The sequence below is a fragment of the Boleophthalmus pectinirostris genome, unplaced genomic scaffold (assembly GCF_026225935.1).
Source record: "Boleophthalmus pectinirostris isolate CB_2022bp ecotype Guang Dong unplaced genomic scaffold, ASM2622593v1 HiC_scaffold_14, whole genome shotgun sequence".
NCBI classification, from domain to species: Eukaryota; Metazoa; Chordata; class Actinopteri; order Gobiiformes; family Gobiidae; genus Boleophthalmus; species Boleophthalmus pectinirostris.
Genome location: NW_026571047.1, coordinates 11724954 through 11738099, shown reverse-complemented (window position 1 = coordinate 11738099; position 13146 = coordinate 11724954). Strand labels below are relative to the sequence as shown.

At 38.8% G+C, this 13146-nt stretch overlaps 1 protein-coding gene across 1 annotated transcript; it reads left to right on the top strand.

Annotated features, from left to right (window-relative positions):
• The first annotated feature begins 362 nt into the window (after window positions 1–362).
• LOC110159708 (WD repeat-containing protein 49) lies at window positions 363–11629 on the top strand. Its single transcript, XM_055150521.1, has 18 exons — window positions 363–431; window positions 1811–1957; window positions 2546–2668; window positions 2742–2913; window positions 3191–3237; window positions 3314–3451; window positions 3528–3716; window positions 4512–4703; window positions 4786–5250; window positions 5330–5476; window positions 5562–5746; window positions 7540–7679; window positions 8140–8288; window positions 8361–8578; window positions 9372–9478; window positions 10043–10089; window positions 10177–10283; window positions 11191–11629. The coding sequence occupies exons 1-17, from the start codon at window positions 363–365 to the stop codon at window positions 10264–10266; spliced, it is 2625 nt and encodes an 874-aa protein (XP_055006496.1). The 3' UTR covers window positions 10267–10283; window positions 11191–11629.
• The last annotated feature ends 1517 nt before the right edge of the window (window positions 11630–13146 follow it).

Genomic DNA, 13146 nt, shown 5'->3' with positions numbered 1-13146 from the left:
AGACAAGCGTGTAACACCATTAGGCCAAATTGGAGAGCTTTTATTGAACATTCTAAGAAATTGTATTTTTATGGTCTTCACTGTTAGAATCAGTACTGGCTCTGTGTAAAGTGAAACTCTAGAGGGTTACAACTAACATGGCCTTCTCCAATCATTAACTTCCTCTGATGGTCTCCAGGCACTCGGAGCTTTCTTAAACACCAGCAGACCTCAGCTATTCTAGTGATGTGTTGACTCTTGTCTCCCAGTGAGTGGACAGAAACATGACGGATAGATTACTGACCTGTACGATGGACATTCCTTCCCTGTTTGAGGACCTCTAGCTCTGTTTGGCCCAATCGGATTTGCATGAGAAGAAAGTGATGGACAAAGAGCCCAGACAGTCAGACGTGGACCAGTTCAATGAATGCTTCAGACTGGTGAGGGGCTTGGTAATGGGAAGCTGCTACTAGCCTTTATTAGGCCTATACAACTGAAATATACAGAAGATTTTTTTTATTGTTACATTATTTTTATTTTTTCTATTGCTATGGAAATCTTGAAGAAGCACAAAAATCCATGGTTGGTTTATGAGAAAGAGATTCCTCACAGAAGGTTTTGGTGAGTGTTCAATCATTTTTTGTTGTGGTTACAACAATATGAAGAAAAGGCATATATGGCAAAATGTCAGAACTAGGCCTTCAACTATTATTTTAGTAGTCTGCAGGTCAATACATTACCAGATTAAGGTAAAAAAAAAATGCATCTAAATTTCACATTTACACATTATTTTTTATATTACTGTCAAGAGTCTGTATTGTCCAAATACCAATTAATAATTATTAAAACAGTGATTATTTTAACATAGTATACTAGTCTATTAGTTACCCAGATATTCTGATTAACCGCTACAGTTATAATCATAATTTATATTTACTAAACACCATATTTTAACGGTAATCCATGATGAGCCTATAGATGTGTCATTGTTTTATCCTCTGCTATGATTTATAACCCTGCAAGCTTTTATTGAAGACCTTTAAACCCTAAATGGAATAAACGTGTAGAACTACTTTTAATGCAAATGTTTACAGTTTAATTGTTTTATGATTTCACTGAGAAAGAAAGGCCACTCATGCACACCTTTACTGGACTAAATGGGGCCATGCACATTATGTGGTTTATGTGGTTATTGTCTAAGTCAGGCACTGCAGACCACACACAAAGTGTAGAGGACATTTTTCAACTTCATGATACAACATGGGCTACAAGAAGTTCAAAGAAAGTTTGAGAACAACTGAAGTAGAGTCTTGTAGTACTCATACCCTGCCACAACAGGGAGCCAAAGTCCCACTACAGCTCTAAAAACTGATAATAAATAATTAATAAAATTTTTTTATACTTTAGCAGCACACTAGTAGACCTTGAGTGATCGTAATTGTTTTTTGTTTCTTTGTTGTTGTTTTTTTATTGATTATTTTATTAATTGAATGTTGTTTATTTATTTGTTTAACCTTAGTGATGCCGCTACTGGATTAAGCCCATCAGAAAAACTAAGCCCAGAGCACCTGCAGCTCCTGAGGGATGCTTTCACCAGCGCTAAACACAAACAGCGAACAAATGAAGTAAGTGGCCGGAAAAGAAGGATCAGAAGCCAAGATCATAAAATGGGGTTTGCGGAGTTTAGTGAAGTTATTCATTTAGTGACTGGGACTGCTGCAGGGGATGGATGGGTCAAGCGATTCTTTGATGAGGTAGGCTTGGTTTTCATTAAATTATGTCATGCATTAGATGATGGTGATGATAATGAACTAATGTGCGTGATATGTAGGTGGACATATGCTGCACGGGACAGGTGAGCTGGCAGCAGCTGTGTTCCTACCTCCTGTTGGAGTACAGCGACAGGTGCAGGGCCTCTGTCCCCGCCGCAGCTCTGCAGGACGCACAGCCCGTGTACAGGCACTGCGCCCACAACCAGGTAACTACAGCAAAATGATGTACAACAATCAAAACATATTCCATTTATATTTATATATGATTTGTAAATAACATATTTGTTTTGTAAAGTAAGCACTGAGCTAATTAGTTAGTAGGCTATTTGAGAATTTGATTGTTAGCCTGTTAGCTAGAAAAAAATATATATATAAAGAAAGAAAAAAACTATCATCAATCAGTTATATTAAGATTGATTAAGCTGTTAAGTCAAAATGATGAGAAATCATATAACTTACGCAAAGAAAAATAGTTGTCTAGTCTGTGTTTATGTTAGTAGGTGCCATGCTGAATGCTGGGTGTACCTATAGTGCCATATCTAGATAGGCCTAGCCTATTGGTCTAACCAGGGGTGGAGCTTGGGTCCTGTAACATGGACTTTGTTGCTGTAATCAATGAAAAGAGATCTATGGCTATTGTTGCCAGGTTCATGATTTATACATTTAAAATATAATCAACATTTTATACAGTCTAGAACCAATCAAAGAAGTCATTTTTAATTTGACCTAATGCTATTGTTCGCTTTTCCAGTAGTCTAAAAAAAAAATCTTATTCTTTATTCTTACTTTTGCAGAGGGAGCCAACAATTCGTGTCGTAGCTGTTTTCCAACCCCCTACACTGCGTTACATTAGTGTCAGTAAAGGTGGTCAGGTCACTGTCTGGAACAAATGCCTCAACATCACTAAAACTCTAAAGGTAAGTCAAATCATGCGTTTACCTCTTTTACAGTTAAAGCTACTTCAATCACGTGTTTGCACTCTACCGTCAGCTTGCTGGAGATCCAACAGAGGAAGTGGCTCATACTAAAAGATTCCAAGGATGGGTCACTGATGCTGTGTACATGAGGAATGCACATAAGGTGGCCATTTCAACAGACTGCAGGGACATACACTTTATCAATGTCTCCACAACTAATGCGATTGAGGACTTCCATCTGTATGGTATGTATATGACTGTGTGTAGATTAGGGCTGCATGATATTGGATAAGAGTGTGATATGTGATTTGGTTGTTAAATTTATAATTTAGAGAAATAATAAATACAGGTCTTTTTTTCTGTCAGATGGTCAAGCTTGGTGCTATTGTGATTTCTTTTAGTTATTGCAATATCAATTATTGTGTCAGCCAATATTGAAATATCGATACTTTTACAATATTTTGTGCTGCCCAAGTTTAAAGAGCTCAATAGTTCAACAATGATAATGCCTTTTTATTATAGGTTTTCCATGTGTCCCTACTGCTATTTGCTACTGGTATGATATCCAGGTATTATTTTTTTCTTTTTTTCTCAGATTGCCAATACAATATCTAAAAGTATCTCATTTTTTTCTTTTTCTTTAAGTATCCATTTGAACCATCAATGTTGCTAATAGGTGATGAAATGGGAGGGATTCATGTGTTGCAGTTTCTAAATCCAACCAAGCGCCTTTTCAACAACATGACCAAGAAAGAGAACTGCCTTCAAAGAATCTATCTTCATGTAAATACTGAAACATTCAAAGAGAGACAAAAGTTTTACAAATGTTACAAATGTTGCTCTGATCTCTTCCTCGCAGCATCTTAGTGACCATGAGGGAACTGTGTCTTATCGCTATATCTCGAGTGTACACCAAGATCCAGTCACCAGGATCATGTTTGAAATGTGTACCGCTCTGATCATGACTTCTTCAGAGAGTTCTGTTACTTCTGTGGTTTGCGTCAGTATGTCAGAAAAGCAAAATCCATATATTTGGAAAATCAGGGAGGTGAGAGAGCTTCAGTTGACATTTTTAATGTAATGCATGATGTGGTAACTTTATAATAACTAAACCTTTTATAATAGTTTATTAAGAATGGTGTAGGCTTAGTAACTTCTTAAATAAGAGTTTAGGGTTTAGTAGTTTGAATTAGACTATCAATTATGTAGTTAGCCTGAATCAGTCTTACTAATATAGCATAACATACTTTGTTCATTATGGATTAAGTCTTTGTTCATGCTTTATTGTGGTTAATTAGGTATAGAAAAGGGCTTATCCATACTCATGGAGCAGATATCAATACTAAAAAAATCACATTCACAGCACAGGAATAAATCATTCCTGAATAGTTTTAGAAAGATTTTGAGCTGTAGCAGAACAAGTGTAAGACCAAACTTTTTGTTTTCTTCTAATATAATGTCCTGAAATGATATCTTGCCCTCCTTCTCCTCTTCTTTCCTTCCTTCCTGTTCCTTAGTATCGAAATAGAGTTTGAAATGTTAGTATCGTGACAACTCTGTTACACAGTATATTTTTGACAAGCTTCTGGTCCCTATGGCAGGAGTAAGTCAACAACAGAAATGTAGTAAACACTATAATGTTTGAGTAATGACTGTCTAGACCAATGAATCATGAAGCAACCACTTACTAAACCCTATAAAGACTTGTTTTTGTCTCCTTAGTTTTTTATGTATTCATAATTTCTTTTTCTTTTTTTGTTGTTATCTGTGCGCCCATCTGAACAAAAACAAATGAATAGCTCATATGTGTTATTCCATTACAACGTCTGCATCTGTTTTTCAGGGAGTCAAATGTTTTGACTACAATGTGCCTCTGCAGCTGATTGTGACCGGAGGCAATGACTGTGCAGTGTGGTTGTGGGCTCGATATGTGACCACATGTCCACTGGCTACACTGCGAGGTCACCACGCTGCACTTATTGATGTTGCAATTTACCAACCTGTGGAACAGATTTTCAGCTATTCTAGAGATGCAGTGAGTGTCTCAATGCCTACTCAGGGGACAGATCTTTGCGCATTTTCATCATATACTGTGAATAAAGTGGTGTTTGTTACAGGAGCTGAGGATCTGGGACATCACCACACATGAATGTCTTAAAACCATCAAGTTACATTTCCCCTGTCTGCAAGCTGCACAAATCCCTGAACATGGCAGCTTCCCATTCCTGCTTTTAAGTCCCCCTCTTCCTGATGAGATGTCGCCTCATTTACTGGTGGGATGCAAGGATTACCTGGCACTGCTCAGTCTGTCAAATGGACTGAGAGTGGGGAGAGGAGAGGGGTTCACTGATCAGTCAGGAGATGGCAGGTCAAAGGTGTCCCTGTCCTGTGCATTATACAACCCCACTCTGCAGCAGGTGGTGACTGGCTCCACTGACTCCACAGTGTGTGTGTGGGACCTGGAGACTGGGAGGAAGACACTGCATATCTCCAGCGCTCACGGAGAGGGAAGGCTGAGCTGCATGGCACTAGATACATCCCAAAGAAGGCTCATTACTGGGGCTCATAATGGGACAGTTAAGGTGATGGATCACACATACAACTTCAATGAAAAGAACACTTCACACACAGGGTGTAATATTTAAATGAGTTTTCTCACAGGTGTGGAACTTACTGAATGGTCTGAACTTGCACAAACTGGAGCCTCTCAACTCTGTGGTCACTGGACTGTTGTGTTTCCATGGTGATCACCTGTTCGCTGTTGGTTGCAGACATTGTATTGCTGAATATGACCTAGTATCCTCTAAGGTAAAATAAAACCAGACATTCATATTTTATTGAATAGATTGATTTTAAAGTAAAGTACACCCTATGTGTATAAAATATGCCACAGGATTTGCATGTGAAAGCCAGCAGCTCCGGGAAGTTGAGTGAACTCCACAAATCAGACATCTGTGCTCTGGCACATTGTCCTGCTTTGGGCATTACCGCCACAGCCTCACAAAAAGCAGGGATCATTGTCTGGAAGTTGGAAACACAAATTCCAGTTCTCAGTTTATGCAAAGAGACATCCTTGGGGTAAGAAGCAACTAAAGTGAGGTTGCTACCATTACAGTCCCTGACAAAAGTCTTGTCGCTTATCCATTTTGTAGAAACAAAAGCTTATAACCTGACTTTAAATTAATCGATTGGTTTTAGAAATGTCTCATATGAAAGCTAAAACCCTCCCAAATTATGCTCAATATACTAAAATTAATTTGCTTCACTGAAGAAAGATTGCTCATTTAATGAACACAGAAAGGTCAGATTTTGGCAAGACAAAAGTTTTGTCGCCTACAGAAAATTGAACAAATAATTTACTTCAAATACAAAAATATGTTGCATAACGTCAGTGAATTAAGTAGTGGTGCTGTGAGATCCATATTAATATCTTGTATGACTTCCATGAGCTTGAAGGACTGCATCCATGCGGTTCGACAATGATTCATACAATTTGTTGATGAAGTCATCAGGAATAGCAAAGAAAGCAGTCTTACATGCCTCCCAGAGTTCATCCAAATTCTTAGGTTTTGCCTTCCATGCTTCCTCTTTCATTCTACCCCAGACATGCTCAATGATGTTCATGTCTGGTGACTGGGCTGGCCAGTCCTGGAGCACCTTGACCTTCTTCGCCTTGAGAAACTTTGATGTAGAGATAGAAGTATGCGATGGAGCACCATCCTGCTGCAAAATTTGACCCCTTTTATGGTTGGGAATGTAAGAGGTAGCTAATACTTCTTGATATTTTAGGCTGTTGATATTGCCTTCCACCCTGCAAATGTCTCGCACATCCCCATACTGGATGGAACCCCAGACCATGATTTTTCTTCCACCAAACTTAACTGTTTTCTGGGTGAATCTTGAATCCATGTGGGCTCCAGTAGGTCTCCTGCAATATTTACGGCAGCTGTGATGTAATTCAACCGAGGATTCATCTGAGAAATCCACCTTCTGCCACTTTTCCAGTGTCCATCCTTTTAGCAGGCTGTGGGCCTTGGCAAATGCCACACGGTTTTTTAATTGCCTTTTGTTTAGTGCTGGTTTCTGTGCACTGATTCGACCATGGAGGCTATTTCGAGACAGAATTCTACAAACTGTTGTGGTTGACACAGGGACTTGAGGTGACCAGGCCTGGTGGAGCTCTGTTGCAGTGGAAAAGGGGCTGGCCTTGGATTTTCGAATCAACAAACGGTCCTCCCGAGCAGTTATCTTGCGGGGTCTGCCGGACCTGGGCCTGTCAAAAACATCTCCAGTCATTTCAGATCTTTTTCTTATTCTTTGTACTTGACGCTGAGACACATTGAAGGTGTTAGCCACCTCAGCAGTGGATCTGGTCTTCAGCCTCTTGATAATTAACGCTTTGGTCTCAGGATGGATCTTAGGCATGTTGTCAGAGGTCAAGTTGCAGTTGATGTGAAGGTCTGGTGTGCTGGGGTTCTTTTTATACACACCCACTAATTGATTGATCAGTAACTGATCACAGGTGAGGCTGTAATCTAGGATTGGGTGCATTATATGACAAGGCGACAGGACTTTTGTCTTGCCAAAATCTGACCTTTCTGTGTTCATTAAATTATCAATCTTTCTTCAGTGAAGCAAATTTATTTTAGTATATTGAGCATAATTTGGGAGGGTTTTAGCTTTCATATGAGACATTTCTAAAACCAATTGATTAATTTAAAGTCAGGTTATAAGCTTTTGTTTCTACAAAATGGATAAGCGACAGGACTTTTGTCAGGGACTGTATTAGGTTCTGATCAACTATAACTTGGTCTGGAATATTCAGTGGTAGTAACAACATTGTAAACAACATTATAAACATCTGTTTACAGAGGTGTCCCCCCGGTGGATTGCCTCATATTCCTCCAGCACCGAGTGGTGAACAGAAGTTTAAGAAACAAAGGCGTGTTAGTGTCATCACAGGCTGGTGTTGTCTGCTTCTGGAGCGTCACTGGACAAACACATTCTTATGGTGAGTGTATTGTGGAGTAAACATGATTGAGTGCCAGTAAGAAGTGGCATTGAGTGACAAGGTCTGTTCTGACCTATAGACTACTATAGTAGCTGACATGAATCTGTCAGTTTGAATAATTGTCTGGAGTCTGGAGTCCAGACTCAGTGACAGTGAGGCTGAACTGTCCACTTGGCCTTTAGACAGTACCATTCCTCATAGCCCACAGCTATGTCTGTTTCCAGGTCCCATCTGTGTTTAGTGGTGTGGGACCCAGGGCCTCTGAGTGAAACACATGTGCATATAGTACATGTAAAGCATGTAGGGAAACCCAGCAGGCAATTACTCTATGTGTTTATGGAGCCATGCTGATGTATGCATTTACACCAGGCACTTACTGTATACATATACTGAGTTCAATAGAGTACAAAGAATTTGTTGAGGATTAAACTCCAATTCAATCTCCAAATCTTTCTTACAGGGCAGTTCTTTGCTCCAGACCAGTCGGATGAAAGTGTTCTCACCCTGAGCTCCAACCAGTCTGAAAACACTGTACTTGTTTCTGGGGACACAGCTGGCTGGCTTCACATCTGGGACATCTCTCTCTATGGACTTGATATTCCAAATGAGGTAGGATTCACTTTGTTTGTCTGTAGTAAATCGTCTTTACTTATCATGTACGTATGTTCTGTTCACCTGTAGACTGTGAGCGAGCTCCCCCCTTTGCTGCACTGCTGGAGGGCACACACAGGAGCAGTGATAGCTGTGGAAGTCTTAAAGAGGGCTGACAGGCTGTTTATCCTGTCTGCTTCAGCTGATGGGTCTGCTGGACTCTGGACACAAGATGGAGACCATGTGGGATCTTTTGGACAGGGAGTGCAGTGGAACCTCACAGATGCTTGCTCCATTCAGGCTGAGAGGTTTCTGATTAAACATGGTCATACCATTTTCTATTAATATCACTATTTGTCCTTGACTTTAATGTAGAGTACATCCCCTAAAGAAATGTTGTTATTTAGCATTAGTACCCAAATATTTCAAACATCATTAAATCTAGTTGAATCAATTGAATGCCACTGTTTTACTCATGGTACCACAGATGTATGTGTTTTATGAAACTTGGGTTCAAGAACATAAACTCTCCTTGGCATTTTGAGTGACTATATTTCTGTCACATGTTGGGTAACATGGCCCATAAAGACACATCTGTCTGACCAAATGTAATTTTAGATGAAGGAAAGTGGGGGAAAGTGTGGCACAGACATAGGTAAATAAATATACACTGCATACATGTAAAAGGTCAGAAAGAAGGAAGTTATTTCTATTACTTATGTACATAGAGTACATAGCAGGGGTTAGTGTTCATTGGGGAGAGGGTACAAAGAACAAACTGGCTGTTTAACAGTACATACTGGAATGACTCCCAGAGACAAACAGTCATTCAAAATTCTGAGATTTTGCAATACATTTACATAGTACATGGTAAAAAGTCTCCCCATGCTGCTTATGTTTTGGTTTATTGGGATATTAAATAAAGCAAGGCCAGAGCCAAGGATTTGGTATGTCTATGCAAACTAATCCAAGGTGTTAAATGTAGAACCTAAAAGGTTAAATTAAAGTGCTTGGGAACAGTTTCTCTTTTGTTGTACATCATATCTAACAGTAAACACAGATATAATGCTTTTGTATCAAATGTTTGTGTTTGCACATTAGGGACACACAGAGCAGCCTGACCGAAGAGCGCCATGACAAGCTCCAGAGCCCCAGCCTTGACCCCGGGGACAGTGGTCAAACTTCAGAGAGAGAGCTCTCTGCTGAAGGTAACTGTCAGAGGCACACAGGTGTTTCAAAGTGCTGCACCGCCCCACCTCCCCACGCCCACGCACACACACGCACGCACACACACACACACACACACACACACTCAAGTCTATGGCCTCTTCATGACCCAGCACTGCCCCAGTCACATTTGGCTGTTCTCAGGGAATGTCCCACTAATAATTATGACTTTCATCTGGATCCCAAATGCTTCCATATCACGGAGTGACTAGAAAGTCAATTATTCGTAATGTGATAAGTATTGTATGTAGAATGGATTTAAAGTAGAGAAAGAAACTCTAGATCTGCCTTGTCCAATTTTACAAAAATATCAAGACTAAATCCAGGGCATTCTTCACATTCTCCTCTGAAGTCTAGTGCTCAACTTTTGGACCAAGTTCTAAGGCTCAAATAGTTAGCCAGATTTCTAAAATTGCAGATATGCTCAAGAATTGTGTGTGTGATGGGTAGACAGAGAGACAATGTATTAAACTGTACTAGCCAACATTAGCAATTTGTACATTTCATGCCACCACACATTAACTGTCGACTCTTGCTTTCTACAGATTGCCCTTTTGGTGAATTTGAACATCAAGGGCCTCAGGCAGTCATGGTAATACTAAATATAGCAACTTAAACATAATTTTATTTACTTTCTACTGTATTAAATTTCTATCTTAGCTTACTTTTCTTTTCTTAGTCCTTAAAGCATTTGAATGACAGCTATAGCAAGACAAGATCTTCATGGAGTGACAGAAGATTTCTGCTTAATGACAGTGTTGGCTGTTGAGGCTGCAAAGTAAAAAGGCAAGTACACCAAATAGATTAATCCTTAGTGTGAAGAGGTCAAGGGGTTCCTACTGGTGAGAACATCAAATCCCTTATTTATTGTGTGTATTGTGTAAAGCTCTGACTCCGTCCATGTGGTGACTAACCCTAACCAGTTTCATTGGAATGTGATAGTTCCTCAACATGGGAGCATTGGACCACAGGCAGTTGTCCAAAAACATGATTCAGAGGAAAGGATAATAAAGGAAACACAAAAATACAATATTTTTAGAAAATCGTGAGAATGAATTTGTGTTTATTCCTTTGTTTTAAAATGCTTTGGATTACATTGCTATGGTAGTTTCCCCTGACTCAACTCATTCACTCACGCTTTTGTCAGCTATTCAAACCACAGTTATGAAAAACAAATGCACAAACTGTAATATCTTTATATGTTAAAGGTACACTGTGTAACATTTCTGGTAGAAGGTCCACTACTTGCTTGTCTCCATGGGGATGTGTGGGGATGTTTGGCTTGGAATGTTCCATAGCATGGTATATTTTGCATTTATTCCATTACAGATGTTGTTATTGATTAAAAACAAGCACTCTTACAATGTGCTGAGACGCCTCTCCATAGATCTGAGCTGTTTCTTGGCCTAGTTTAGCTTTTGCTTATCTTCATGGAGATAGATGAGTTTAATTCTTCACTGTGGAACATTCCAGACAAAGCAATATAAGTTCCATGGAGAGGAGCAAATGGTAGACCCTCCACGAGAAAAGTTACACAGTGCAGCTTTAAGATGAGTTTTAGACCACTTACCTCCTAGCCCATGAAATGCAGAACCTCATTTTGAAGTTTTTATGCATTCCAAAGAAATTAGTAGAAAAAAGCTTCCAGGGATTTCATATTGATTACATTTTTGTTCTTTTATTGTTTTTCTAGGACAGACTTCTTCAGGCAAACTACTGGTCCTTGGCTGAAACAAGAAGGAAACTGAGCTATCTATCGAATGCAGATATGTACCACACATCAACAGCGTGACATTTTAGAATTGACATTTTACCCTACTGTTGGATATTATCTGTAGGGGAATGCAGATTTATGTGCATACTCATTTTCAACGAACCCTCCACACACGTCTAAAGAATTGCACCAATTACCCATGAAACTCAGTGCCCTACTTTTGTTTGTTTTTCCTTTTTGATCCTGAAACATATTGATGTACTTATTCGTCTCTAACAACTGCACTGTTTTGAATCAGAATTGCTGGAAGTAGAGGTTGCCATTTCGAATACAGAGAAACAGGACACATCAGGAGCTTGTGTCACTTGTACCCCCTCAGGCACTGCTCTGATAACACTGCATTATCTTATTGTGGCTGTCTGGCTCTGTCTGATTTCTGCAGCATGTTCATGCAAAGACTTTTGGAGATTTTTCATGTTTTTATCTGTAGATGGATTAAAATTGTACTATGCTTGACATTTTGTACTTGACATTTTGTGTGTCCATTAGGTAAATTAAACCGTCTATAATGGAAACAAATATTACAATAAATTGTTATAGAAAATATTTGTGCACCACTAAAATCTGTTGGGAAAAAAAAGTAAAAATAGCTGGTGCGGTCTGGGAAATGACGATGTATTTTTGACAGTGCAGATGCTAGTCCCTGTTCATTCTTGTCAAATGTATAACAAAATCTATAACCAGTGGCGGACGAAGTACTCAGTTTTGTAACTTAAAAGTACAGATACGGCGCAAAAAGTTACTCAAGAAAAAGTATCACATGAGAAAATCTACTTAAGTAAAAGTATTGAAGTACCTGTTTAAAAATGTACTTAATAAAGAGTAAAAAATATTTTTGCAGAGATGTTTAGAACAATTAAAGGATGAAATGTAGTGATTTTGAAGAATTTAGCAGATTTTAAGTAATTTAATTGATTTCTTAATTTTTTTTGCCTTTTTTGTGTATTTGGTTTGCTCAAATTTGGGACAGAAACTCAAATTAAATGTGCTAAATGAATAAAGTCACAACAACAACCTTTTCAAAAGGTCTCACAAGAAAAGTACTTCTTTTTTTTCAGTTCAGATCTAAAATGTAGTGAAGTAAAAGTAAAAAGCATCCACTGTAAAATCTACTTAAGTAAAGTACAGATACCTAAAATTTGTACTGATGTATTGTATTTTTACTTTTGTACTTACCACTCACCACTGCCTGTAACAAATTTCCTGCATCTTCAGTTTGTTTTCTCTTCAGACGAGGTATCGGACCCCAGAGAGAGGCTCCCAGACACTGACACACACTTTTAACAGACTTCTGAGTACACACACCAGATCAGACGACAGATGTTCAAAAATACCTCAGTCACAACAGCAAATGCAGGCTAGGAATGGCCCTAGGAGATGTTGCCTACTTAAGGGTGAAGTTGCCTTTAAAACAGATATGGGCCTGGAGTAAATCAGAAGGAGTGAGTTGGATCAGTGAAATTTGTGAAAGTGTGTAATAATCTTTTTTCAAAAATGTGTATAAGGTAGGGATATATATATTTTTTTACATTTAGTTTTTCTGCAATCTGTTCAGTTTATTTTATTTGTTTACAAAATGTGACTTTGGTTCATAGATAAAGTTGGTAATAATGCATATTTTTTTCCACAAATGTTAAGTTTAAAAAGTCCTGTCTTGCTCCATTATGTGTGCTGGTTTCACTACTTTTTTTCCATTTTTTTTTTCCAAACTTGTGCATTTTAACAGAGCGACAGGTAGAAAAGTAAGTGGGAGATCTGTGTGGGAAATAGCAGCTAAGAATTTACCCCCAAGCCAAACAGAGGACATGTCTATGGCATGACAGACAGGAGAAGAAAGGAGAGGCACAGGAGCGAGGGATCACAGATGAAAAGATA